The sequence below is a fragment of the Rhinopithecus roxellana genome, chromosome 21 (genome assembly GCF_007565055.1).
Source record: "Rhinopithecus roxellana isolate Shanxi Qingling chromosome 21, ASM756505v1, whole genome shotgun sequence".
In the NCBI taxonomy this organism is placed as follows: Eukaryota; Metazoa; Chordata; class Mammalia; order Primates; family Cercopithecidae; genus Rhinopithecus; species Rhinopithecus roxellana.
This window is the reverse complement of record NC_044569.1, coordinates 15981338-16006358: the sequence shown is the minus strand read 5'-3', so window position 1 is coordinate 16006358 and position 25021 is coordinate 15981338. Positions and strand designations below refer to the sequence as shown.

The 25021-nt window shown below is 39.3% G+C and overlaps 1 protein-coding gene across 5 annotated transcripts in view; it reads right to left on the bottom strand.

Moving 5' to 3' along the window:
* The window catches only part of MAPRE2 (microtubule associated protein RP/EB family member 2), a 162877-nt gene that overhangs the window by 100336 nt on the left and 37520 nt on the right, over positions 1–25021 (bottom strand). For 2 of the 5 annotated variants that reach the window (XR_004055690.1, XM_010362714.2), the window contains exon 1: positions 1996–2297. The exons of 2 other annotated variants lie outside the window; for them this stretch is intronic. Coding sequence is in view for 2 of the 3 variants with exons in the window: in XM_010362714.2 (XP_010361016.1) it covers positions 1996–2117 (122 nt within the window). In the remaining variant the exon portion in view is untranslated. Of the gene's footprint in view, positions 1–1995; positions 2298–25021 lie in introns of those variants that run through there. One more of the 5 variants, XM_010362717.2, reaches the window with a different exon arrangement.

The following is a 25021-nucleotide window of genomic DNA, read 5'->3' as shown; positions in this document are numbered from 1 at the left end:
AGTGACTTAAGAATTTGTTCAGTAAGATCTTTATTAAAATTTAGTTTTGTTTTTACATAATTTTGAACACCATTATAGGGACTCAGAAAGCAAACTGGAAATAATTTAGGAAATGCAAATAATAGCTTGGGTTGAATTAAAGAGGTAAATAAAATTTCATTTTAAAGCAATAATCTGTCAACAAAACGTAACATTTAACCTTTCTGTCAAATGGTTTTCCATTGCCATTTCAAGTTAGTTTACATGAGTAATAAAACCCAACCAGGCAACTTCCTTTGGCCCATGGGGTAAAATTCGAACTCTATCTTAAAAGCAACTGCTACCTACACAGCAGGGATTAAATCATCTAGAAAATAAAGGCTTCACATTTATTTTCTATAAAAAAACAGTTCAAACAAGTGAGATTTAAAATCGCTTCAAGTTTTTTGTTTTTAAATTCTATTTTTAGGCTTTGAGATGGTCACAGAGGAAAAAGGTGGAGGAGTACCAAATTTCCAATCACAGGGTCTCGGAAAGGAGAGCCCCAGAAGTTGTGGACCAATTTTGATTTACATTAACAGAATAACAAGCACTTGAAATCTGTAAGAATGCCATGTCAACACATTAGCTGAAACCATAAGGCATGAGATTTTGGTGACCTCATGGGCACAGCCAAAATTAACTTCAAGTATTTATGTAACTGCCAGAGATGACAGGGCAAAGGTTGCTTATAATTTTTTTTTTTTTTTTGAGTCAACAAATAGTGCATTTCTTTGGCCAAAGAGAAAGGAAGTAGGGTACTTTCTGGTCCTATTTTGTGATATGCAACATTTATACACATAATATTCTACCCATAATGCCATCTAAATGTTTAGATGACGGCTCTAAAAAGGAAAAAAAAAAGAGTTATTTCCTGTTGCTCATTAGCTGAGAGGATGCGCTTTAGAGGTATGTGCGCTCTGCCTCAAAGCAAAAGCATTGTTAGCGTTTATCAAGGTAACATTTAAAAATAACTACCCCAGTACAAAAGAACTTCAGAGGAAATATGACTGAAGCTATCAGTCTCCCTTCAAGTCTGGCCTTGAGCTGCATAAGACTCTAGCTGCATTCTCCATTACATTGTTATCCTTATCAAACAATGCAAACAATTTTAATGAGCTTATCTACTGGAACATATTGCCAGATATGTTAATGTAAAAATGATGCCAACTGTACAGGCCAACTCATTAATCAAAAGGCTCACAATACAATGACCAAGATCAGTCCCATCCTCAAAACAGACCTCAGCAAAATACCAGGAATTACCTTCCTACTGTAAATAAGAAGGAAAGACTCCCCCACCCAAGCGGTGGCCATAAACTCCTTAGAAAACGCAAAACAGCGCCCAGTTTTTTTCAAGTCCTTTACAGTCTAGTCTCTTTCTAACAAACCTAGGGTTCTATGGAGAAAATTTTGGTGAATGTCTGACACTGTGACCTCTGCTGTCAATCCCTGCACCAATCAGCGAGCAGAATTCTTACAAAGCTCCATCAATCTGGCGGTTTAACATCACAGACTGCAGCTTAATCTAGAGGATTCCATCTTTCCTGCACACTCTCCAGGTTAAGCGCAAACGTTTTTCTCCCCATCCTCCCGTTTTCTGCCTTTTGGCACAGCTACCTAATGGCTCCTTTAAAATCTAAAAGGGAAGGAGGAAAGGAAGTGCTACTGCCTGTCTCCCTTTGGACAGCGGAGGGAAACAGCATGCATTTTTATCAGTGTGGAAGGAAAGAGATGGAGGGAGACCCCTTGCAGGCAGCAAACCTATTCACAAAATGCTTTCCATCTGCAGTCGCGGAGCCTCAATGCAAACCCAACATGACACATGGAAACAGATACCAAATAATCACAACCGCCTTCACAAATGCATGCCTGCAGCAGGGGTCGCAGGCAGTGTCTGCTCCATTATATAACGGGCTGGATTTCCGCGCGCCCTCACCGCGGTCCCCGGCGCTGCTCTCGTGCCAGCCCCATTACCTGTAGGAACGCTCCCCGCGCACTGTGTGCTTCCGGAAAGGAATGATCGTCCCGTTATTATCCTGGATGATGTCGTTGTTGTTCTCGCCATTTGGGGACAGGGTTTGGGTCGGCCCAGGCATTGGCGCACTCCCGAGAAAGGGAACAAACCGCTGTGGGCTGGCTGGTGAGGAAGGTAGCTGTGTCTTCCCGCTCGCTTGCCTGCTCCGCACGGACCGTGCCTGCCGCCTGCTCGCTCACTGCCTTCTCCCAGCTCCCGCTCGCGCCCCGCCCTCCTGCGGCCCCGCCCTCTGGCAGCTGACGTCAGAGCGCCGGCAGCAGCACCCTGGTCACGTGGTCGGCCTGTCGCCATGGCAACCCGCTAACTCATCACCTCGCCTCAATTCGCACAGGGCCGCGGCGTGACCACGCCAGCAGCTCCAGGCAGGCACCGGGGTAGGCCTACATCTGGCATGTAAAACCCCAGGCCACCCTGCAGCCCCCCTCGCAGACTCGCCTTGTCTGAAAACCAGCTCTTCCTCTAACCGTTTCCTTTCCGACCCGTGCTCCAACTGCAGCTGTGTACACAAAAGAACGATTCATGCAAAGGGGTGTAGGAGACCCTTTAACTCCTTCAATACCAAGTTTTTATGCCATGACAATTAAATTTGGTCAGGTTTCAGAAAAACCTAAAAAGGACGTGGTGGCCAGCTTGTAGAAAAGGTATCAGACTAAGAGGTTAACATTTCTGCCTTTCTCCCTTTCTCCAAATAGCAGCAACCATCTGCCCAAAAACAAGCCAAAAAGCAAAAACCTACAAGGAATCTGTATTTCCTTCTAATCAATGTAGCCTTTAATGATGTAAGGATTAAAGATGGCCAATTAAGAGATCATCTGTACAAAGGAATCCCAAAGAGGGTTTTTCTTTTAAAAAAAGATAACCACCATGTTAGAACATCACAGTTACCCAAAACCCTCCAGTTCAAATTCTTTATGCTGCCTCCTGATACAGATCATTAATTCGTTGCCATTTATTCTATTTCCATTTGAATTACACAAGTGATCACCTCATTTAGTATTTGAAAGTGCTTAACATTCAAGCTGTTCTATATCCTTGCAATGCAGTTTTCAAATATATTGGCTATGTGACAAATACTATTATTATTCCCATTTTAAAGATGAGTAAACTAGTAAGATTAAGTAAATTGCTTAAGGTCACACAGCTAGGAGGTGAACTGGAGCTTCCAAGTGACATGCTTTTATCAATGTGACTGGACAGTAATGATCTGTAATATGAGCTCAATAAATATTATAAATCAAGGTAAGAATCAAGTACTTCCAAGATGACTGTTGTGAAAAGATAACTGTGAACAGAATTGCTAGCACTGTGCAGTCTATGGGTTAGATTATAAACTCAAAAGACCCTGCATATGTTCAGTGCTGTCCTCCATAGAGGAGAGGAGATTTTTTTTATTATTATTTTTTAGAGGCGGAGTCTAGCTCTGTCGCCCAGGCTGGAGTGCAGTGGCGCAATCTCAGCTCACTGCAACCTCTGCCTCCTGGGTTCTAGCAGTTCTCCCTCCTCAGCCTCCCAAGTAGCTGGGATTACAGGCGCACACCACCACACACAGCTAATTTTTGTATTTTAGTAGAGACAGGGTTTCACCGTGTTGCCCAAGCTGGTCTCAAACTCCTGAGCTTAGGCAGTTCACTCGCCTTGGCCTCCCAAAGTGCTAGGATTACAGGTATAAGCCACCACGCCCAGCCAGGAGAGATTTTGAAGGATTCTCTGCTTATCAGCAGTGGTCTCTGACCTTTTATAGGGTGAAAAGGGAAGAAGAATTGGGGTGTAAAAGATACAGCATAAACATGTGTCACTCCATACCATTATATGGTTTATCAGCTTTATCATTTTGTGATACAGATATTAAAAATAAGTAAATACTTTGTCATTCCTGACAATTCTTTAGCATATGTCCCTGGTAATAAGTTATTTCTGGTATCAAGTTTCTGGAATTAGAATCAAATGTTTTACAACCCAGATGGTAATGATAATCTCAAACAAGGAGCCCTACTTTTTTCCTTCCTATTTTATACTTTCCTCTTGGGCTATTATTTTAATAATTTTATCTTTTGCTTCTCCAGTTAGTCCACAGTGCACAAGTTGATTCCTTCATCCACATCTCACTTTACATAAGATTTTTTTTCTTATACAATCAGATCCAATTCTGACCTAAGACTTACAAGGTACACAGATGAATATCTAAGTACCAAAGATATACACCAAGCTTCACATTGCACTATGAGCTCAAGGAGCATGACAGTGTAGTCATTCTTGCAAAGACCCATGCTTCCTCTTACTGTTTCTGTTACTTGACCTGCTGCTGTCAATTTCCTTACTAATTTGCTCCCTTTCACAAAACTTCCCCTTTTGGGGGGTACAGTCTGAAATTGAAAGGCACAGTCTACAAATCAAATATTTAATGTCCTCAGAGTATGCTCTCAATCTGGGTTCTTTAGTACAGATCACTTTTCCATGATCCCATATTTAAGTAACATGTAAAATATAATTTGTGTCATTGTGGGGACTAAATTTGTCAGAATTTGAATGCATAGTTCATTGATCATACTAACTAATTTTGTGGAGAGAACACACCCACTTTGTTTCTAGTCTGCTCATGAAGGAAGGGATGGGATGATGGCCAAGAATTTGGGCTGATGGTCTAAAAAGGGAGGGGCTGTGAGTCAGGTGAAGGGCCCCAAGGGCCCTGTAAATCTTCCTCTAAGACTGCTCTGAGCCACACTACTATAAAGGGACCCACAGAACTCCAGAGACCAGTGATTACCCTCTGAGATGCAGGGGTAACAGGGGTAATAATTTGAAAATATTAAACAGATGTGTTTTCGTTCCTCTCCTCATAAATCAGGTTACCTGGCAGCCATTTTCCAGCTGAGCCCTAGGGAAAAGGGAGGGCAAATTCCACTTTGGGAAGCAGAATGGTATGATATAGGGAAAGTACAGAAAATGCAGGAAGGATGAGGGAAGAACTCACCCTTTCTAGCCCCAACTAAGGGTAGAAAGAATGGGTGAAGGGAGGACAAGGCAGGGCCTCCCAGCTCCAGGTCTCTAGGCTCAAATCCCAGAAGGGAGACATTGGATAGGCTGAAGGCAAAGCCTAAACCTAAGGAACTTCCTTTTGCATCATTTCCCTTTTGATACTCTAGGAAACTACTACGATAAAGAGGGTCTCCCCAACAGCAAGCAAGGTGTAGCCTCATCACAGTAAAGACTAAAATCGGTGGCTTAGTATGACTAAGGCTTAAATTTCACTCTCAGACTCTTCTTTTGCTAGCATGCAATATAGAAGGTATCTAGAAGTTTCTGTCTGTCCTATAAGGGGATAATCAGGAAGTGGAGCAGATGTTGCTATCAGAGGACTGAGTTTGTGATGGTGGTGGTGGTAGAGGGTGTCAGGAGGGAGTGTCTTTACGGCAGAGGTGAAGTGATATTTAAGTGGTCCACAGAATGGAACATTGAAGGCAGAGCCCAAATAGGAGAAATAGCCAGCTCTGAGGAATCTGCACAGGGCCAGGCCCACACCTGTAGAGAGAGAGATACTACAGCTGTAGGGGTCAGCATAGACCACCAGCAGAATGTCCATGGATGAGATCAGACCAGTGACTCCTCAGCAGACTCAGATATTACAAGCCCAAGAACCAGTGTGAGACCAGGAGGCCCCTACTCTCCCACCCTCTTGTGTTCCTATAAGCCCCACTCACCCATTCCTACAGACACCATCTTGCAGAGGGGCCAGGGAAAGGAAAGATATATAGAGACCGAATAGTCACCCAAGAGATGATTTAGACCATCCATCCAAAGATGGTCTACAATGGAAGAGGCTGTAATACTGTGAACCAGCAAGTTTAACACTATTTCTGGTTCCCCACTACCCAGCAGGGTAGGGAGAATTACCCAGGTCATCCTAAGAAGTGGAAAAAAAGACTAAGCTAAAATGTGTTTGTACATATGACTGTGGATTCAGGTTTTGTCTTATGTGCACGGGTATATCTAAAATAAAGCATGTGCTGACCATTGCCCTTCACCTCCAACTGCCTATTGGAAAATAACTCCTGTCACCAAGCATCAGCATTAAAGAGGGGGCCTGGGTCCTGGGCTTGACTTCACCAGATGCAGGTTCTATGACCTTGGCAAGTTACTTTGTATCTCTAACATTTAGTTTCCTCATTGATAAAGTAGGGTAATAATGCTGGTTTCTCCATAGTGCTGCTGTATGGAGACTAAGTTATATAACATATTTAAAGCACTTACCCCAGTGGCTATATAACAAATGCTCTTTAATGCAAATGTAATTTTTAAGTAATATGTTAGGCATATCCTAAAACATTCATTCATCCATTTGAAACTTAAAACTGACTTCCTTGTATACTAGGAGCTGGTAAAAAAAGAAAAGTCTCAGGCTTTCACTTCAAGGAACTCCCAGTGTTGTAGGTGAGCAAGGGTAAAAATAATTGTCAATTATGATTACAACACAAGCGCTATAGCAATGGTACTGCATAGGGTGGGATGGGACCATTGAAGGTGAGCACCTAAGTCAGAATGGAAACTTGGAAGTAAGTCTGAAAAGTACACCTAAAATATTGGATGAGTAATAATAGGAACCTTTTTCTTTACAGTTCATTTTCTATACACGAGACAGAATGTGAGATCCCTTAGAGCAAGGGCTTCAGGAGTTTTGTTCACTGCTCTATCTGCAGTTCCTAGAACAGGACCTGGCAGATAGTAGGCACTCAATGAATATCTAATGAATTCGTTTATTCAACAAATATAATCTGATTTGATTCTCACAACAACCCTAATGAGAAAACATTAAGTTCAATGAGAAGCAACTCGTTCAGCATTAGATATTAGGTTTTCTTAGCCCAAAAGTTCACACGCTTATCCATTAGGCTATATTGTCATTTAAAAGAGGAATGGCAGTGTAGAGGGAAGATAAAGGGCTTTTCAAGCAACTATTCCTACATACAGAGGTAGGAAAGGTTATAACATCTCTGGGAAACAGCAGGCTGTTTAGTATGGACAGAGAACACAGTGGCAGGAGATGGGGCAAGGATGAAGATGCAGAAAGGTCTTATGGCCAAGCTAAGGAGCTTGATCTTAATTCTGAAGGTGACCTGGAACCACAAAGTGCTGTAAGAAGGGAAATTTATGGTGACACTTGCATCATAACAAAAAAGTCTGATGTTGACAGTAGTATTGTGGATATACTGAAGAAGCAGTTTAGGTCTTCATCACTCTTTGACTCATTTTGAAGACCTAAACTAAGACAGAGGCAAGGGGTTGTAAAATTCATAGGATATAACTCAGGATTTGGTGACTAATTGGATGTGGATGCAATCATTGGTAGGAGTTAAGAGTGGATAATGAAAGAAGAAGAGATATCTCAAATGAATCCCAAGTGTGTGACTTGGGTGGCTAAGTAGATAATGGTACCATTTATCAAGCTAAGGAATACAGATTAAATTGTTCTTTTGGAAGAAAGGTTCTCATAATGTGTTTTGGACATCTAGAACATGCTAGTGGTCAATACTAGCATGTAGTGTGGGTGTTCACTAAGTATTTGTTGAATAAGGCAATATATAGGTGGTATCATCACAATTAATGTGATGAGATGTGTTTGACTTGTAGATACATATTATTTGGAGGAAGTTATGTAACAGGAGGTCATTACAGCATGAATTCTCTCATTCAGGGAGAAAGAGAAGACCCAAGATGAAACTCTTTAAAGGCTGATGATAAAAGAGAAACCTACAGAAAGAGACTGTGAAGGGTTTTATCTAGTAGGGCAAATCACAGGAAAGAGCGATTTCAGTGGGCCCAAAGGAGAAGCAGGTCTCACAAAGGAGGGAGAGGTCTCTAAGGTCAAATGTCACAGAGAGTATGAATCAGATAAGGAAAAAGATATGTTTACTAGATTTGATAAGATGTTCTTAAAGATATTTTTAAGAGGCTGGGTTTCAGGTCAGACACGTCAATAACTACTGAATAAAATAATGAAATCTTTTAACAGGTAGGAGGCACTGCAATTTTTCATAAAAACATGAATTTTATGACTGAAGCAAGATATTCCAGGAAGAGATATACTAAACCAGGGGTGTATCTAACGTATCTGCAACTAATGGGAATCAGCAAGTATTTGTACTAAAAAGCTCCCAGCAATACAGGAAGGATGTGTTAATTAATGACCAACCGTTAAGCATCACATGAATTGATCCTACTCTCGGGCCCCTCTTGAGGTCTAGATCCACCAAAAATAACAAACAAACAAACAAACAAACAAACAAATGTTTAAAGTGCCTGCTTGTAGAACTGGATTTCTAAAATGGACCCGGAGGATACAGAGCCAGAAGCATGGGAACAGGGAGCCAGAAAAAAAAAAAAAAGAAAGAAAAAAGAAAAATCAGCAAGAGGTCCCAGCACACAGGTGCAATCGAGGAAGACTGAACCCTGGCATTAACTCGAATTTTTATTTTGAGTCCCTAGCTTATAGCACAATCATGTTTCTCTTAGAACTTAGGCCAGAGAGCACAAATAATTCTTTGACAGAAATCATCATCCCTCCACTTCTCCAACACATATGGTTCATCTAGAACAGGGATTTTTGCATTGCCTTGGATTTGAGAAATTCTAAACCATGATAGCAGAGAAGATATGAATTCACTAGACAGGAATGAATGTTAATCTTGATTCAATCCCAGAAGCACCTACTCATCACGAATGCCTTTTTTCAGGTTAAAAATGTGTTCGCTGAAGCTGATAATCACTGCTGTCAAAGGTATTCACAGCTGTCACATCACCTTAGATCGGGGCTTCCTTAGATCATTATCACCTCAAATACAGACAGAAGATTCCACTTAGCAGTCACCTCTGCTGGTTCGGGACAAGCCATTTCCCCCATGTGTATATTTTAAGATATTTTCCAGTAGGGAATGGCAGGTACAGTAGTTATCAATGGCTGAAATATATGCTCCACACCCAAAATGATAGCAGTGAAAAAGTATATGATTGGCTGGCCAATGATACTGGCACTGAAATTGCACTGGTGGCACAGAAATGTATTTGGGACTGGTTCTTCCTCACTACCTTTAACCCAGAGGCATAGGAAGATTTTATTAGTTCTTCTGGATCTGGTGAGATTTCCACGACATGCAAATACCTCCTGGCCTTAAGTAATAGCATTTTATTTAAGAAAAATTGGTGAATAATATTTTCCTCCAGATGAAGAAATCCATCTTCAAAACCAATAGGCACAGGTATGCTCCTCTAGAACTGACTTTTGAGATTACTTGTCTTTGCAGATTATTCATGATCAAAGGGCAGAATTTTTAAGTCTCGTACTTGCTAGCAAAATAGCAAGGTGTCCATGATGTTAAAACACAGAACATGCCATTGCATGAGATAAGATTTCTCTCTGTGTTGGAATTTATTTCTAATTTGCTTTTTCTTAGATTTTCTCAAGCTTGGATTTAATTGTGTAGACTAACTCATAGAATATGATGTGAATGCAATTTAAAAACACTCAGAGCATTATGATTTCTGTAATCATTCAATCAAATCTGTACGATGTGAGGTTTCAGTCTATTAAATAAAAATGTGCTTTTGAATTATACCATCTGGCTAGATTTAAGAGCTTTAAATATGTTTTCCACAAAAATACAATCTGATAAAAGTTATAATAGAAAAGTGTATTAAGTATTAGGAATATAGAAAAGAAAGTAACCAGGCCTGGGGATACTAGAAAAGCTTCACTAAGATAGTAATATTTGAATTAGGCCTCAATCATCCATTCTACAAATATTTATTGAGCACTTACTATGTGCTAGGAACAATTCTAGGCATCAGAGATGCAGAAATTTGTAGACAAAATTCCCTGAACTTACACTTGAGTGTATGAGCAAGTGTATGTGGTAGGGTCAGGAGACAGACAATACAAAAGTAAAATATATAGTGTGTCAGATGGTGGCAAATGCTATAGAGACAATTAAAGCAAGGGAGGAGGACATGGACTACAGAGGAAGGGTGTCATAATTTTAAATGGGGTGACCAGGGTAGACATTCCTGAGAAGGTAATCTTTAATTGATGACCTGAGAGAGGTAAGGGACACAGACCTGTGATATCAGAAGAATATTTCAGGTAAAGCCAACAGAAAGTGCAAAGACCCTGAGGTAGGAGCATGATTTGTTCAAGAAACATTAAGAAAGTCAGGTCACATGTATGCAGCACAGTGAGTGTGAATGTGTGTGTATTGTGGGGATGGGAGAGGTAGTTGTAGAAGATAAAGTCAGAAAGATCACAGAGAAACCAGAATGTGCAGGGCTTTGAAAGTCTGTTGTAAAGAACTTGGCTTAAAACCAAAGTTAGAAACCAGGCATTTGCAGGAGTGTTAGCAGTGGCAACAGAGATGTGGGGATATTCTCTAGTCGTATTAATAGCAACACCTAATATTTGAATACTTTTTATGGGCCAAGTGCTATGCTTAACAATGAGGAGGTATTTTATTCTCACAAGAAAGGGGCTATTCTAAGTCCCATTTGTCACAGGAGGTAACTAGTTCAATAACTTAGTCAGATAACCAGACAGGAAATGGCAGAGCTGAGCACAAACACACTTGCCAGATGTCCAACATGTCATTCTTCTTCCCTAGCTCAGTCTACCTTCCACTAAGGTCTGATTAACCTGGAAGGAAGAATGCAGAATCCAGGGTGGGGAGTGGCAGGGATGAGATAGCAGATGGTTGCAGAGGCAAGAGACTGCTGCCATAAAACGGCACTTCCATGTAGGGAGCAAGGAAATAAAACCATACCAGGGCTGAGAGACAGAGAGAATAAAAAGGACCCAGGGATGGGAGGCTGTACAGGATAGCAGTATCCACGAGAGTGAGAGATTGGAAGAAATGGGGGAGAGGAGCTGTAAATTATGGTTAAGAAAAAAGAGGAGGGGAGGGAGGAAGAAATGCTAGGATTTGGGGTTAGCAGTATGTGCGATTGATAGAGAAAAAAATAATTTTCTTATCCTTATTTATAGTGATTAGCTATTTTATTTCTCAGTAAGCCTCAGCTAGCAATGTCCATTTCTTTGATACCTTCTGGAGGGAAAGGAAACCGCAGGCATTTTTTTGGTATTTGTATTCAAAGCTACAATCTGCTTTCATTTTCACTATGCCAAGACTGTTATAATTCAACCATCCAGCTACAGACATGTCTATTTGAGTGCTCTCGTTAAAATGTGTCTATGTCCAATTTTATGAAATTCCTCTATTTCCTTTCTCTATTTTATTTCCATCTTAAAATAAAATGTATCCTTTTGAAGTGACTGGGTAGGACAGCTAAAAGGGATTAAAAGGCACCTTGGGCTCAGTTGGGTATCAAGAGAAATGAAGAGACTCCAAGTACTGCTAACAAATAAATAATCTTGCAGACGATTCAGAAGCTTCCCAGAGAAGATTTCCTTAGGTTCTTAAAAATCAACTAACTCACTAGGCTTTATTTCTGACTTTGATATTAAAAAGTGCAAGCTGAGTGGCAACTCCTTAATATAAATTAAGACAGAAGAAAGTGGGGAAATGGTCATTCCATCAGGTGCCAGGGACCTCCAGAGCTACTCAGAACCCAGGCCATCAAGTGGCAACCAGGGACATTGGAAGGAAGTGTCTTCCTGAGCCTGGAACTTTTCTGTCAAGTCTGATGTGTACCACGGCAGTGCTATGGCTTGTGGATGGCTCCTCGACAGCGTGTCAAGGGAACATGAGGCCAGCAGCTGGAAAGCAGTGTGAGTAATAGAAGAGAAATTCTTCATTTTCTGACCTCATCCAAATAAAATTTTTTAAAAGAAAATTAAAGCAGCTTATTTCATTAGGAAAAAAAATGCAACTGGAAATCATGAAGTAAGACTAAGTTTCCATCAGAAAGTTTTAATTAGAGCTTATGTTTTGTTTCCTCAAGTGCTTAGACACCAAGCATCTTCCTGTTCTTAATTCACATTGACTCAACATGTACAGAGAGTGGAAACGAAAGGTCCAACTGCATAGTGTAGCAAATGAAAACATAATGGGCCTCCTTTAAGAAGCCTCCATTTAACTTCTACATAAAGGAATCAGACCGCTAGGAAAACCAGAGGTCTTAGTCTTAATATGTGAGAGACATAATGAGTTAACAGTTAGCTGATAGATCTAGAATCAATGCTTGGAATGAACTTCTCTACACAGCCTGTCTTCACACCATTCCCACCAGCCCACAATTCCAGTCTCGTTGGGGGCAGATCCTATCTGCCTTCAGTGATGCAATGAAATCATGAATGAGAAATAATGGCATGTGGTATAAAGGGCATGCACAATGAATATTATTTTGTTTGCTCCTCCCTCTTTTGGGAAATTATTTCTTCAAACCTTGTGGTTGTAGCAGAGCTTGCCAAATATAATTATTCCATCCTCTAAACCCTGAGGATTGATTCAGAGAAAGGCATATGACCCAAATCAGGTCATTTAGAATAGTTCTCTAGATTTTTCTAAAATTAGAACTGTAATGTGTATGTTTTTGGGAGGTTGGGGGATGGTATCTTCCTTATAAAAGGTAGTACTTAGGAATTAAGAAAATATAGTATACATTATATATTTACTATATTTTGCACAGAAGAATAGCAAAATTCAGAGTTCATGGTTTCGATGAATACACTTTGGATTTGAATCCAGGTGCTTACAAGTTGTGTACCTTGGCCAAATTACTTAACTCCTCTAGCTTCAGCTTCTTCACCCATAAAATAGGTATAATAAGATTTGCTAGGTAACATTTTGAAATAGAAACCTAGGTTTCTGCCTTGTCCCCTGTGGCCATAATTTTTTCTTACCCTTCCATTCTAGAGGTTGGATTTATTTCTCCTCCCTTTGAATCACCATGGCAGCTTTGATCAATAGATTTTGGTAGAAATGATGCCAACCAGTTCTTGACCTAGACCTTACAATGACAGGCAGCTTTTGCCTTAGTCTCTTAAAGGTCAGCTGCCCTGTGAGAAGTTCAGCTACCCTGGAACTACCATGCTGCCCTGTGAGAAGGCAGGTCAGCTGCCCTGTGAGAAGTCCAGCTACATTGGGGGAAGTACCAACCAGGTAGAGAGGCCCAGAGGATGGGACACATGGAGGGGGAGGGGAAGAGAGGAGAGACCACCAAGAGTACCAAGGTGAAGAGTACCTGCATCTTCACCCACCACAGCTGACTCTATATGGATATATGGATTAGAAAGGAACCACCTAGCCAAGACCTTCCTGAATTCCTGGTCCACAAAACCATAATGTATGACAAATGGTTATTTTAAGTTAAAAAGTTTTGGGGCAGGCTGTTATGCATTAACAGATAACAGGAAAACCCTGTTGGTTCTCTATTGTGATTCCAAACTTGGTGGATTAAAATACCAATAATCATTTTATTATTATCTCTTGTAATTCTGGAGGTTGACTGGGCTTGGCTAGGTGGTTGTCACCCATGGTCTCTCATGTAGCTGTGGTTGGAAGATAACTGACTACTGAAGTCATCATAAAGGTTTCCTCAGTCTCATGACTGGTGGCTGATGTTGCCTTTTAGTTGGGGCCTCAGCTGAGACTCTGGCTGGAACACCTATGCAAGGTTTCCCCATGTGGCCTGGGCTCCTCACAGCATGGTGGCTGGGTTTCTAGCACAATCATCCCTAATGAGCAGGCAGAAGGGCATGGCAGTTTTAAAACCCAGTCTTGGAAGTCACAGAGCATCACTTCCATTGTATTTTGCCAGGCCGGGCTGCCACAAAGTTCCACCTAGATTCAAGAGGAAGGGCTGTCAACACCACTGGTAACCTAACTAGGAGGAACGTCAATCTCACACTGCAAGAAAAACTGGTGGGATGGGAGAGATTGTAGTAACCCACTTTAGAAAACCTGCCCCACACACCTGCTGAATCTTCTTTACTCCCTGAGTTCTCAGCATGGGGCAGGAATGCAAGAGAGAAAGAAAAGAATCAGTGTTCAAGTTCCAAGTTTCAAAATCAACTTGTAAGCCCATGGCAGAGAAAAAAACCCGAAGAAAAGTTTATGAGCCTCAGAGTCTGATTTTCAACTATCAAAAGCTTAAGATCTTTCAAAGACTCAGAACCTAAAGTTCATACTATAAGCCACAAGACGACATGACTGGTTAGAGATGTTGGGTTAGGAGCTGGTGAGTGTCCTTGAAGAGGGACTCTGCCTGCTCTCCTATCCCCAGCCATGCCCCAAGTTGGCATGGGAATTTGAGAGTAGAGGGAACCTGTCCTCTGCTTTATATCTGGAACCCTGAGGGATGCCAAAGCCACACAGAAGGTCCCTAGTCACACTGGCACAGGAACAGCTGGGTGCAGATGCAGGTAAAGTGTTTAGGGCAACAGCAATTTTCCCGCAGAGCTAGTAAATATTTTTGGGGAGGGAGAAAGAACAAACCTGACCCCATGTGGTAGTGACAAACATCAACAGAAAAGAACAGGCCTCTGCAGACTATGCCTATTTTCCACGGGGAGGGTTGCCACGGAAGCAACTAAAAAAAAAAAAAGTCAAATCTCCACTCAGGTTTCCAGAAGCACCTTGTAAAAATGTGAGACTGTGGTGTGGCGTCTATATTCACCACTGCATTCTCTCACTTCCTGAATAAGCAGGTCAGAGGCATGCACAGAAATTAGGTTGTGGCCATTTGTTTAGATAACACACAGTACATTTAATGAGGAAGCTTCTCTCCTACTTGGCTCCCTCTCCAGATCTCCTGCTTGAGCTGAACTCATAGCCAGCACTTGGTTTTGAATCCTCAGAATGTTTTTCCCTGTCTATCCATCTGTCTGATTGAGACATCATACCTGTTCATTTCACAGGGGAACACATATGTCCCGCCCATTCCTCTCCTGCTGCTCACACCCTGCTTCAGACACACTCCTTCCTCACACCTACCTCATGAGTCTCTCTGGAGAGGTTTCCTTGCTTCACAATCAATTCACATCTTACCACCAGCTCTATCTTCCCTCTTTTCATTTTTAGAAGCCTTCAGTGGTTCCCTATCATTTCAAGACAAAAATTCTAAGTTTTTCTTTTGGCACTATAAAACCTAACTACCTTTAGAAACATATCCCCCCACCGGGTATAGAAAGAGTATGATTGCATTTGGTTTCGGCCTAACCTGGAATATTAGTTTTGCCACCTGGTATCAGCATAAGCAAAACTTCCTCTGTACTTGGTAAACAAAGAGAAGAACCTGTAAACATTCCTATTTGGAATCCTTCATAAATGCTCTTGGGAGAATCTATTACTACATCTGATTACTCCATTGAACTGTGTTCAGTGGAACTGCTAGACTTCTAAGCTGTTTGAAAATAACTTCAGCTTGCTTTATTAAAAAGCTACAGAGAAGATAGTAATTTAGTGAAATGAATTCTGATGATGTAAATGTAATGTTAACAGTATCTGAGCTGCTACCTCTGAGTCCCTGCCGTCCCAGGGTGAAGAGGACATAAAGCTGGGAACATTCAGCCACAACTGTCTCATCTTTATAACCGCTTTAATTATAATCCTAGTACATCATTAAAGTCAGAATCACAATGTTTTAAGCTCATTAAAATATCAGCTAAAAAATTCATAGGGGATTATTGGCTGGAAGAAATGAAGACTTATAGCATTGCTATTTCCTATTGATGGTTAGAACATGCAAAGTTCCACAGAGGGTAAGTTTTGAGGCTGGATGACGAGCTCCAGAAAAGTTTCTTTGGCCAGTCACTTACATTTGGACACAACCAGCTGAACAGCAGCTTCACATTCTACACGCAAAACACTCAACTCTGGGTAAAGTAAATCATTCCACAAGTGGCCTCCTTCCACATTCACAGTACTTGAGAAGAGTTCCTGAAACTTGGACACAGTGCTGTGGAGCACAGCCAAGAAACTTCACAGTGGTTATGAAACAGCTGCAAATCCATGCTTATGTCATGCTTCGTACAAATACTCTATAAAGGACACATTTGATCAAGAATAGAAATACGGCTTTGCTAGTACTAATCAAGGTGAGAAGCAGGATTTCACTAAAAAGACTTCGGAATAATGGTCTAGCATTTCCCAATTATGTAATTCTAAAATGTATAGTTAATCTGTATTTTTTATATTTTCCCCACTCACCCTCCAAGCAAATTCATCATAGTATTAATAGCTATTCACAACATGGAGAAAAAAACAAGCAGCAATGAATTAAAGAATCAGTCCCCTCAGAGGTTAACACTAGTTTATCTGACAAAAGAGAATGTCCTATAACAATGAGAGATGTTGCCATCCTTAACATTGTCTGTGATATAAAGGACAATACTAAATTTACTGAAAAGGTCTATTCCTAAATTCCTCTTGAATATCAGCCAGGCAAATGTAAGACCAAATTTTTTGCATGATTATAATTCTCTCCAAAATGGGAAATGAAGGTTAAATGAACTTTCAGATCCTGATCTGCAGATACTCTTAGTAAATTTTATTCATCTTCAGATTCTCTTCTCCATTCACTGAAGAAAAGCAAGTTATATTGTTATCAACAGAACCGAAATAGGTTCATTTGTATAAAATGCTTTGTTCTAATTCAGTCTGAAGAAAACAGCATTTATAGTCAAAAGGCTTTCAGCAAATATTGCAAAAGATATTTCATGAGTAGAGGATGTTGTCAGGGTGAGAATAAAAGGGAGAGGGACACAGAGTTCATCATTTACAGAGGGGCTGGAGAAAATGTCTATTCCTCCCAGTTTCAAGTTAGGAGTTTAAAAACCTTTAAGAATGAGGATGAAGACCTGAATGTTGCTAAAAATCTCAGTTTATGGTACCAGAACAAGATAGCCCCAGAACTCTGAGTGCTTCTAATGCAACAACACTTGGGTACTTTCCCCCTGCTACAAACCAAATCATTGAAACGTATCTGATAGAGCCAGCAGACACTGTTAGCCTGAAGCATCAACACTGTGTATAGGAACATTATGACCAAAAAATTATTTTTTACTGTGCCCTACGGTGGTTCTTTATTTGACATTTGTGATTAAATAAAAAACAAATTTAGGTTATCATATTCTTATTATGGTACATATTTGACAATATAGTAAAATGGTTATATTTTGATTTCTCAGCTATCCTGGAGACATAGTACTCAGTGAAAAACAGCAAGGCATCAGTAAATAAAAAAAATTAAAATATTATCCTGGGCATCATTTAGTCAGTGGCTTCAGTTTCAATTACCTCTTTAATGAATCTAAAAATACTATTCATCTTTACTTCATCTTCTTTTTTTAACCTGTCCTCTAACCTGTATCTACTCAACCACTGAATCTTACCAATTCTCCAACTGCCTCTCTCAATCCTTCATTTCCAACATGTTCATATTACTTGAAATGTAGATAAGTGCAATAACTTCTAAGAATCTCTCTACTTCTATTCCCCTTCCTTCCAATCCATTAATATATGTAAACAATTTCTACATATATATATATATATATATATATATTTTTTTTTTTTTTTTTTTTTTTTTGAGATGGAGTTTCACTTTGTTGCCCAGGCTGGAGCGCAGTGGCGCAATCTCCGCTCACTGCAAGCTCCGCCCCCAGGTTCACGCCATTCTCCTGCCTCGGCCTCCCAAGTAGCTGAGACTTAGGTATCTGCCACCACACCCGGCTAATTTTTTTGTATTTTTAGTAGTGACGGGGTTTCACAGTGTTCGCCAGGATGGTCTCCATCTCCTGACCTCGTGATCCGCCCACCTCGGCCTCCCAAAGTGCTGGGATTACAGGCGTGAGCCACCGTGCCCGGCCAACAATTTATATTTTTAATAAGACAGACACATGTTAAAAATTGAGGAACAGAATGTATAATATGAAAAGTAAACATCTTTCTTAACTATTATCCTTTGCCTTTACCCAATCCCATTTTAAAGAGTAAATGTTTTTAAAATTATTTCTGTTTTTAGTTTTTCTGAGCTTGTGATTGTCACTCTAAAAATTCAGGTATATTCTATTCTTATCAACATAGTATCTGTTTTGCATTATAAAAGAAATTTAGAGTGTTTCTATTACATAACATTTTAATTACTTCTCACCTCCCCTCTGAATTTTATTGGTAATAGTTTTAGTTGTTCTAGTGGTTACTTTTACAACCTTTTAGTAAAATTCTTAAAATTATATTTCTTGGCTGATTTCAAGGCACAGTACCTACTGACTCTCTATTATGTTTTCTTGCAGCCTTTCCTACTTTTAATTAGTATGGTTTTCTGATTGTGTTTTCTTTATAAAAATGACTAGCATCTACATTATGTTCTGTGACTATGGTTATGTTCCCTGTTTTGACTACAGATTGCTTCTAAGCTTGAAATCTAGTAAAGAGGATTTAAGATTATATAATTTCTTATCCTCTCCAGAATCAAGTGGTATTACCTCCATAGAGAAGGCAATATAATCCTCTCATTAAATCTTGCAACCCAAAGAATATTCCAATAAAAACATCAAAGTCAAATGGATTCTTTTTCACATGCCATTTATTGTTCAAAAGCATGATTCAGTTTAAGATCAAACTTGAATCTTAACATACATTTTTTTCCTAGAGCTTTTAACTACTTTTTTATTGACAGAAAAAGCATATGCCATTATCTTATGATAAAAAATACTCAGATTCTAGGTCTAAGTATAAACCATAGAATCTGGGTTTTTCTTCAAAACATTCTTCACGAAACTTACTAATTTGAACAAATTGCTTTGATATCCTTGCTTTGGTATTTCTTATACTTCTTGTAATTGGATTCTTTCATTAGTTCCATAGTTTTTTAGATGTTATGTTATTCTTTATTTTTTCTCTTTTACTTTGCTGGAGTCCATCTAGAAGTTATTTTTTGAGAGATACAGAGAGGTAAAGTTTTCAAATCTTTTCATGTTTGAAGTTATCTACTTGTTTTGATGTTTTATTGATAGTTGGAATGTCCAAAATCACTTCCCTGACAACTTTGAAAGCATGGTTCCACTGTTTCTGAGCCTCCAGAATTGCATATTGACGTCTGTAACATGCAAGTGATCACTCTTCTGTATGTAATCACTCTTCTCTCTGACCCTCAAGCTCTAAGATCTCTTTTATTCTTAAATTTCATGAGGGTGGACCTAGGTTTGGGCTTTTTAATTCATTGTGGTCAACATTCAGTAGCCTCTTTTAATATGAATCCTTATACCTTTCTTGGTCTTCAATGTCTTCTTAAAACTCTTCATAAAGAATGCTGGACCATTTAGATACTCTTCTATTTCTCTAATATTTTTCTAGTATTTTCTGTCTTTTCATCTTTTGCTTTATACCCTGTGATACTCTTAGCCACACTAAGTCCAATTGATTTTTGATTTAATTATGTCTTTAATTTGTCAAAGTTCTTGTACTTTCTGACCACCTTTTACTCATAGCAACTGTTTTTTTCTGGGAGGAGTGGGGCAGTGATGTTTAACAGATGCAATACTTTTTGTCTGTTTAAGGATATTTGTTAATTTTTTTCTTCTATTCTCTGAATTACTTCATCTAAATTAGCTACTTTATTTTTTTTTTTTTCAATTTTTGCTCTTATTTAGCTGGCAATATAATCCTATGCCCTTTCCATCTTCCAGAACTTTGCCCACTTCTGGTCCCCATTCATGTTTCCATAAGTGTCATGGATTTGCTCTCCTTTTTAAATTTTGTTATTTCAGTTGAAGAGCTAGAAAGATGGGAACAAAACTGTATTTAGACTGCCATGTTAAAACTCACTAATTTTTCTAGAATATACTTGCATCATGTTCAATATTTCCCTCATTGTCTAAAATATAAAGCTTAAATAATGGTCTGGTATTTGAGACTCTGCACAGTTTGACCCTAGCTTATCTTTCTTCCTTAATCCTCTGTTATTCACACTAAAGCATCAGGTTCTCTCTGCCCCCTTGAGATGGCCTACATTTCATTTCTTGCCTGGAATGTCCCTTTTCCTTTCATCTACCATTTTACACAGGTAGGCTCGGCTCAAAGACCACATCTTCTGAAGTCTTTTTGAACATTCCAGGATACCCCTAATTCTGTGTCAGTTAAAAATACATATTGAGTTCCATCCAGATAATAATTCTGTTTCTTGTGCCAGCAATGACAATTTTTCCAACCAGAATTTTCTTCTCTGCCATTTTTACTATATAATCTAAAATCATTTTACCTAAATGAAATTTTAAAAGCAAACGCTTCATGTTTTTATGCCTCACTATACAATGAAAATATCAAATTTATGGACACAGCCTTTTAAATAAAGTAGTGTTCTTGAGCTAGGAAATTCTTATTTTATAATTGAGGGGATATGTTTTCTTGAGTAGGAGGCAAGAGTGGTTAGACAGTCTCATTTGAAGACATCTTTACAGAAATAGATTGCTTCTGGTCAGAGGCAATAATGTCAGTACACAAATGTTCTAAGCACTCACTCCGTTTTTGTTTCTGTTTTGTTTTTGACAAGCCAAGGAAAGCTTTTCTGTAAGCTAAGCACTCACTAAAAGAGGGTGCAAATGGTTCAGGCCAGCCTATAAACCGAAGTAATGTTGCATGAATGGCATTATCTCACACAGGTCTGAACATGGCACTCACCAAGGGCAAAAATAAAGTTAGAGAATTCCATGAGAGAAACTACCAAGCAAATATAAAGCATAGTGATTGCCTTGAAAAATCATAACAGAATAACAAATCAGCATCCATAGTAGGATTTAGAGTCCAGCTGGAGAATAAAATATCCTCATGGCCTGGAATTGAGTTCTTTAGGGAGGCACTCTGGGGCTTATCGTGACCTGTATTATTCATTTTTCCTTCTGCAGTTTGATATTATCCTGATAATCTATGATTCATCTGAATTGCTTTCTTGAAGACTGAAGCACGACTAATTTTAGAACAGAGACAAACACGTCATGCACACATTTTAAGCAGAATGATATTTGAGGTAAGGGGTGCTGAAAATCTGTGTCATCCACAGTACAAGTAGCCAGGCAACCTGAGGCTGAGCTGATTTTATAGACTACACAGAACTCAGAAGCATGTATTAAGTATCTAATGTCTGGGGAGATAAGTAAACTAGAATTCCTCATCCACTGTTCTTTTTTTTTTTTTTTTTTTTTTTTTGAGATGGAGTCTCGCGCTGTCACCCAGGCTGGAGTGCTGTGGCCGGATCTCAGCTCACTGCAAGCTCCGCCCGGGTTCACGCCATTCTCCTGCCTCAGCCTCCCGAGTAGCTGGGACTACAGGCGCCGCCACCTCGCCCGGCTAGTTTTTTGTAGTTTTTAGTAGAGACGGGGTTTCACCGTGTTAGCCAGGATGGTCTCGATCTCCTGACCTCGCAATCCGCCCGTCTCGGCCTCCCAAAGTGCTAGGATTACAGGCTTGAGCCACCGCGCCCGGCCACTGTTCTTAAGAATATTATTTGGAAAGCAAAAATTGTACATGTGAAAAAGATTTTAAAAATCTGAGGTAATATCCAATCAGGAATTCCATGCTATAATAGAAAACATGTTATATTCACAGGGATATGTGGAACATAGGTATGAAATTGCCACTCAGAGTATTATTTAACCAGTTATGATCTATAAGTTTCAGGTACACCAAAGTTAACTTTGAAACAGACTCCACGCGGCAAACAATGGCAAGTTGGATAAATAATGGTCAGCTCTACAGACTATTTGACAGACATTAAAACATATCGACAGTCATGAATATGTACTGTAGCATGGAAAACTGCTTATGACATAAAGTAAAAAAGAAGAAAATAAAATATGACAAGGCCTGGTTACAACTGTGCAAAACTAGCGACATGATAATAGTGGGGGACTTTAACATCTCACCAGCAGCATTAGATAGATCATTGAGGCAGAAAACGGACAAATTCCAGACTCAAATTCAACACTTGGACCTAATAGACATCTACAGAATACTCCATCAACCACGGAATACACAATTGACAAACAAATTCTGGACTCAAATTCAACAATTGGACCTAATAGACATCTACAGAATACTCCACTCATCAACCACAGAATATACATTCTTCTCCTCTGCGCATGGAACATACTCCAATATCAACCATATGCTCAGCCATAAAGTATCTCAATAAATTAAAAGAAAATCAAAATCATACGAAACATACTGTTGGACCACAGTGGAATAAAAATAGAAATCAATACCAAGAAGACTCCTCAAAGGTACATAAAATGGAAGTTAAACAACTTGCTCCCTAATAACTTTTGGGTAAACAACAAAATTAAGTCAGAAATAAAAAAAATTCTAAAAATTTCTTTGAAATAAATGAAAACAGACATGCAACATACCAAAATCTCTGGGATCCAGCAAATGCAGTGTTGGGAGGAAAGTTTATAGTGCTAAATGCCTACCTCAAAAAGAAAGACCTTAGATTAATGATCTAACATCATACCAAAGGGAAGCAGAGAAACAAGAACAAACTAACCCCAAAGCTAGCAGAAGAAAACAAATAATTAAAATCTAGCAGAACTGAATAAAATTGAGACCAAAAAATCTATATAAAGAATCAGTGAAACCCAAAGGTGGTTCTTTGAAAAGATAAACAAGATCAATAACTGTTAGCTATATTAACACAGAAAAAAAGAGAGAAGATCAAAATAAGTACAATTGGAAGTGACAAAGGTAACATTACAACTGATCCCAGAGAAATACAAAAGATCCTCAGAGGCTATTATGAACATCTCTTTGCACACAAACTAGAAAATCTAGAGGAAATGGATAAATTCCTGGAAATACACAGTCTCCCAAGATTAAATTTGGAAGAAATTAAAACTATCAAGTAAACAGATAAGCTACAGCATGGGAGAAAATATTGACAAACTATGCATCCAACAAGGTCTAATATCCAGAGTCTATGGGGAACTTAAACAACGGAACAAGCAAAAAACAAATAACCTCATCAAAAAATGGGCAAAAACATGAACAGACACTGCTTAAAAGAAGACATACAAGGGGCAAACAAACTTATGAAAAATGCTCCATATCACTAATTAGAGAAATGCAAATCAAAACCACAGATGCCCTCTCACATCAATCAAAATAGATATTATTAAAATGTTAACCAACAGCAGATGCTGACAAGGACATCGAGAAAAGGGAATGCTTATACATAGTTGGTGGGAATGTAAATTAGTTCAGCCACTGTTGAAAGCAGTTTGTAGATTTCTCAAAGAATTTAAACAGAACTACCATTCAACCCAGCTATCTCATCACTGGAGATATGTATACATATCAAAGGAAAATAAATCATTCTACCAAAAAGACATACACTTGTACCTTCATTGCAGCACTATTCACAACAGCAAAGACATGGAATCTACCTACGAGTCTATCCACAGTGGATTGGGTAAAGAAAATGTGGTACATATATACCATAAAATACTGTGCAGCCATAAAAATGAATGAAATCATGTTCCTTACAGTAACATGGATGCAGCTGGAGGTGATTATCCTGGGCAAATTAACACAGATATAGAAAATGAATACCACATATTCTTATAAGTGGGAAGTGAACATTGGGTACTTATGGACATAAAGATGGTAACAATAGAAACCGGGGACTACTAGAGTGCAGAAGGAAGGGGGCAAGGGTTGAAAAGCTATTGGGTACTTTGCTTAGTACCCAAGTGGCACGATCAGTTATACCCCAAATGTCAGCATCATGCAATATACCCAGGTAATAAATCTGCATATGTACTCCATGAATCTAAAATAAAAGTAGAAATGCAAAAAATGGCATTTGATTTTAGTGTTTCCGCAATTTATTGGGGTTTGTTCTAAATTTTTGTTCATGGTCTGACAACTGTAGAAAGGAAAAAATTCTTCCCAACCAGGGCTTAAAGGCAAAAATACACACACACACACACACACACAGGCACACACACACACCCCCCCCCCCCACTGCCACCCCTACACACACCCACCAACTGTGTAAAATTATGTGAATGAGGACTAGAAGGAAAATAAAATGTGATTTATTAGGGTAGATAACAAATTTGCATTCACACCCACTTGGGTCCTAACCTTGGCTCTACCACTTACTAGCTATATGCGTTGAACAAGTCAGTAACCTCTCTGAAACAACATTCTCATTTGTAAAAAGCATCAACAAAGTTTCATGTAGAACATATGAGGATAAGTTGCTAGCAGAGTATCTGGTACACAGTAGGCATCAAATAAAGTTTATGCTCCCACATATTTTCCCTCTGTATACAGGGGTCTGGTGTTCAGGTATTACACAGTTTAGGTAGAAATGAAGGTGAATCCACCTTGGCTTGGTGGATTGTTTACAGGCCTTGCTCCTTCCCCTGTACTCACCCTCACCAGAACCAGAATCCCTAGGCTATCACCAACTTGTTAATGGCAGGACTTGTTCTTTTTAGTGACTCTCTGGCCAGGAAAGTAAAGTCAGAAAGTGAAGTGGGTGGAGGAAACACATTTCTTGATTAGGGGTCTCAATATATACAAACATTCCAGGCACTGGCCTAAGAGACAGCAGTAGCATTCTTTCCACATACCACAGCCTACTTGTACAGAAAATTTTGATAAGACACGTCAACCTCAGCGTAATTTTAGTGATATTTTTGCTAGCAAAAATGACTATTACTTAACTAGATCCTGGTACTCTATGCAAAAGGCAAAAATCTATGGCAATGTACAACATGGTAAAGATGCACTAAGCAGAGGGCTGTTGTATTTCTATATGCAACACAGTGCTTGTCCCTGGGACCACAGTACCCTTAAAGGGAATACAAGTTTGTGAGGGGGGACTGTAACACCATCAAACTACTCAGTAAATTGTTCAAAGTTTCACTCAGATCAATGATCAATTGATAATTAAGATTGGTTCCCAATAATCTCTGTAGTCAACAGAGGTCTCTGGAGAGTTAATTACAATCTCTGTACCAATAAC